Here is a 3518-nt window from a genome sequence, read left to right as displayed (position 1 = left end):
GTCCATGGGGTTGTGGTGACCCCAGTGCAGGATCTGGCCTGTGGTGCTGGACGCTCAGCAGTGACAGAGCCTGCAGCAGAAGCAATTGGAGCCTCAGGGCTTTTGGAGATGCTTTAGGGCCCCACATGGGGAGCAGGGGCTGCTGTCAGGGTAGAAGCCAACCTCTGCTCCCAGCTGCCTTCCCCTCCCCTCGTCCTTCACTCCAAGGCTGATTTAGGGCCATGGGGAGCTGCTGAGGCCCAGCCTGCGCTGGAGACACCGGCAGCGGCCAGGGCAGACACCACCCCAGGGCAGGCTCGGACATGGAAACATGGAAATCCTTGCGACACCTATGCCACCAAGTTACGCCAGGCAACAGCAAGCAGCCACAGGCGGAGGAGGAGACCCACCTCATCCGCAGCCTCCAGCTTGGAGTCGAACTGGCAGAAGATCTGCTCCAGCTCCTTCCTGATCACATTGGCGAGGACGTTCAGGCGTCCCCTGCGAAAGCAAGGCCGCGGTTGGCGACCAGCAGTGTCGGCGGTGACCTGCCACCACCCCACTCACACTGAGGTGGTGCGACAACCCCACATCTCCGGCAGCAGCTGTAGCGTCACCCAGGGAGGGAGTTGCAGACCCCTTGGCACGGGGACGGCCACCGCTGCACCCCAGCAGCTGCCCCAGAGCAGGCAGGACCCACCTGCTCTGTGATGACAGAGCCACCCACTCTTTATGAAAAAACTGGAGCCAAAACCACCGTGAGGTGAGCAGGGAGCAGCCAAAGCCTGAGCTCCCCAGTCAAGACCAGTTCGGCGATGGCAGAAACCAGTTTGCTCTCCAGTACCAAATCCCATCAGCAGCCCCCCAAGCGCTGCTGTGGAGAGGCAGGGCTGGTTACCTGTGCGGCATCCCCATGATAACGTAATCCACTCCCTTCTCACTCGACTTATCGATGATGGTCTTCAAGGCTGGGATCAGCACCTCACAGCCCTCCAGACCAAAACGCTTCTCCGACGACCACTTCCGATGGAGGAACTCCTCAAACCTGGACGGCAAAGGGGGAGAGGGATCAGTGTCAAGGGGGCCACACTGAGGGAGCCACAGCACCCACAGCATCACAGAACCACAGGAGTTGTCAGGGCCCTCTGGAGCTGCCCCAGCCCAACCCCAGAGCAGGATCACCAGAGCAGTCACCCAGGAACACGGCCAGGGCTTTGGGTGTCTCCACACAAGGAGACTCCACAACCTCTCCACAGCCTGGGCCATGCTCTGTGCCCTCACAGGGAAAAAGCTTTTCCTCGTGTTCACATCAACCTCCTGTGCTCCAGCTGCACCCATTGCCCTTGTCCTGGCATGGACATCCCAGAGCAGAGCCTGGCTCCTTCCTCCTGACACTGCCCTTTCCAAATGGATCCCAGGAATGTCTGCCCCAAGCCCAAGAGCCCCAGCTCCCTCAGCCGCTCCTCAGCAGGAGATGCTCCACTCCCTCCATCACTTGGTGGCCCTGCTGGACTCTTTCAAGCAGTTCCTGTCCTTCTGGAGCTGAGGGCCCAGAGCTGGACACAAGATTGCAGCTGTGGTGTGAGCAGGGCAGAGCAGAGGGGCAGGAGAACCTCTCTGCCCTACAACCACCCCTTCTCATCCAGCCCAGGATGGCGTTGGCCTTCTTGGCTCAAGGGCACATTGCTGGCTCATGGGATCTGCTGCCACCAACACCCCAGGTTCCAGCCACTCGTCCCCACGCCTGCTGTCACCCATCCCGCAGAGCCTGGTTGGCTGCTCCCACCCTGCTGCACTGAAACCTGATTTTTAGAGCTTTTCGGGCTCTTGGCCAGCTCGCTCTGCTGACTGAGCCGACGGTGACAGGCGACATCAAGATGTGCCTCCGGCGGTGACCGGGAACAAACCACCCCACGCAGCGAGGGAAGAGCAGGGGAGGAGAACCCCCCTCCCAGTACCTGGTGGAGCGGACCAGCCTGGCCAGCAGCGTGCGCTTCTCCTCGTTGGTGAACTGCATGATGCCGGGGGTCTCAAACTTCTGCCGGATCCACTGGCACTGCTCCAGGTCGTTGATGAACATGAACTCCACGCCGATGTGCTGGCAGTACGCCATCTGCCACAGACAGGGCCTGAGGCCGCGGCCCCCTCCTCGCCCCATGCAGGGGTGGCCGTGGGGGGGACATCACATCGGCCGGGGGTTCCTCCGCTGCCCCTTTGGACCAGGAGCCCTCCCCTGCCCCAGCGGAGACCAAACCCGGCACCAACACTGCCATGAGCAGTGCCCGCAGCCGCCCTGCGGTTTGGGGCTGGTTTTTGGGGAAAAGGGGAGCCATGGGGGACATCCCAGGACACTGCACTTGCCCCAGATCAAAACGTTTGATACCCCTGCCCCAATGGCCCAGGGTCAGACCCTCGAGTCCTTCACACCAACGACAGGGCTGGGATTTTCCCTCTCGGTGGCCCCACTGCCCATGGCCGGGAACCACCAAAACCCCTCCCAAAAACACGGAGCCCGTTTTGAGCGCATCCAAGCGGCTGACGAGCTCTGCTCCTCCCAAGGTGGATCTGTCTCGGCACGGACGTCCCAGCAACCTCGCAGCGCTCAGGCACAGCAGCGCTGGAAATTCAGCTGCAAAGGGGCCTCCAAACCCCAGCCTGGACCTGCACAGGGCAGCAGCGTGGATAGGGACACGGGCATCGCCTGTGCGCTCCCAGCACCGGTCATTGCTTTCAGCTGCAAAAGGCGGCTGGAGAGGTTTCCAAAATGCAGCGTTCGATTGCCCGGGGTTCACTGCAGCCCGGGTGGACCAAACGCGCTGCCCGAAGCTGGAGCTGACCAGGGATGTGCAGGTCCCGCGGCCACCAGCGGGGCAAGCGCCAGGCAGCAGCTTCCATCCTGAAAAGCTTCAATTTGCCCCAAAAAGCTTTACCCCCGCCCCGGGCTGCAAATGGCTCTGGTTCCCCCTTGCCCCTCACCTCCAGGCGCCGGATGATTTCCCGCAGCGGAAGAGCCGATTCGTTTCCACCGATGAACGTGGTTGTGGGCAAGTGGAAGACCTTGTCCAGGTCAGACTCGTCCAGCCCGTAAAAGCCTGCAGGATTTTCCATGGGTGGGACAAGCGGAAGCAAGAGAGAGGAGGAAGGAAGGGGGCGAGGGGGGGACACGGTCACGCAGGGTCCGGGGGCGTTTGGGAGAGGTGGGGAAGGGGGCAAAAAAAACAGCAGCGTAAAAGCAAAAAATAAGCATGAAGGAGGTTTATATGTGTAAAAAACCAAGCTGTAATTAAACACGAAGACGTTAAGCGCAGAACAACGAGGTTGTTATAAAGGTAATGCAAAGCAATAATACACGCGTGTAAATCAGTAATTAAAACCCAGGGTGAGAGTCGGGAAGTTTGGAGCCCCAAGAACACAGAAAATCCACCACAAATGGGAACAGAGTGGGAGAAAAGCAGGAGTCGAGGAGTCACCGAGCACAACGGGGGTGTTGCCACAGGCCAGAGTTGAAAATGAGTGAGCACGGAGAAGGGAACGGTTAA

The 3518-nt window shown here is 60.3% G+C and overlaps 1 protein-coding gene across 1 annotated transcript; it reads right to left on the bottom strand.

Moving 5' to 3' along the window:
* Window positions 1-389: 389 nt before the first annotated feature.
* Window positions 390-3071, bottom strand: LOC104540990 (2-oxoglutarate dehydrogenase, mitochondrial-like; the record flags this gene model as incomplete). Its single annotated transcript, XM_010184931.1, has 4 exons — window positions 390-480; window positions 878-1024; window positions 1938-2092; window positions 2956-3071. Coding segments are annotated over 4 exons (509 nt in total), but the record flags the coding sequence as incomplete, so codon positions are not given.
* Between the last annotated feature and the right edge of the window lie 447 nt (window positions 3072-3518).

The sequence above is a fragment of the Mesitornis unicolor genome, unplaced genomic scaffold (assembly GCF_000695765.1).
Source record: "Mesitornis unicolor isolate BGI_N332 unplaced genomic scaffold, ASM69576v1 scaffold40715, whole genome shotgun sequence".
NCBI classification, from domain to species: Eukaryota; Metazoa; Chordata; class Aves; order Mesitornithiformes; family Mesitornithidae; genus Mesitornis; species Mesitornis unicolor.
Note: the sequence above shows the minus strand (reverse complement) of the source record. Positions and strands in the feature narration are given on the sequence as shown.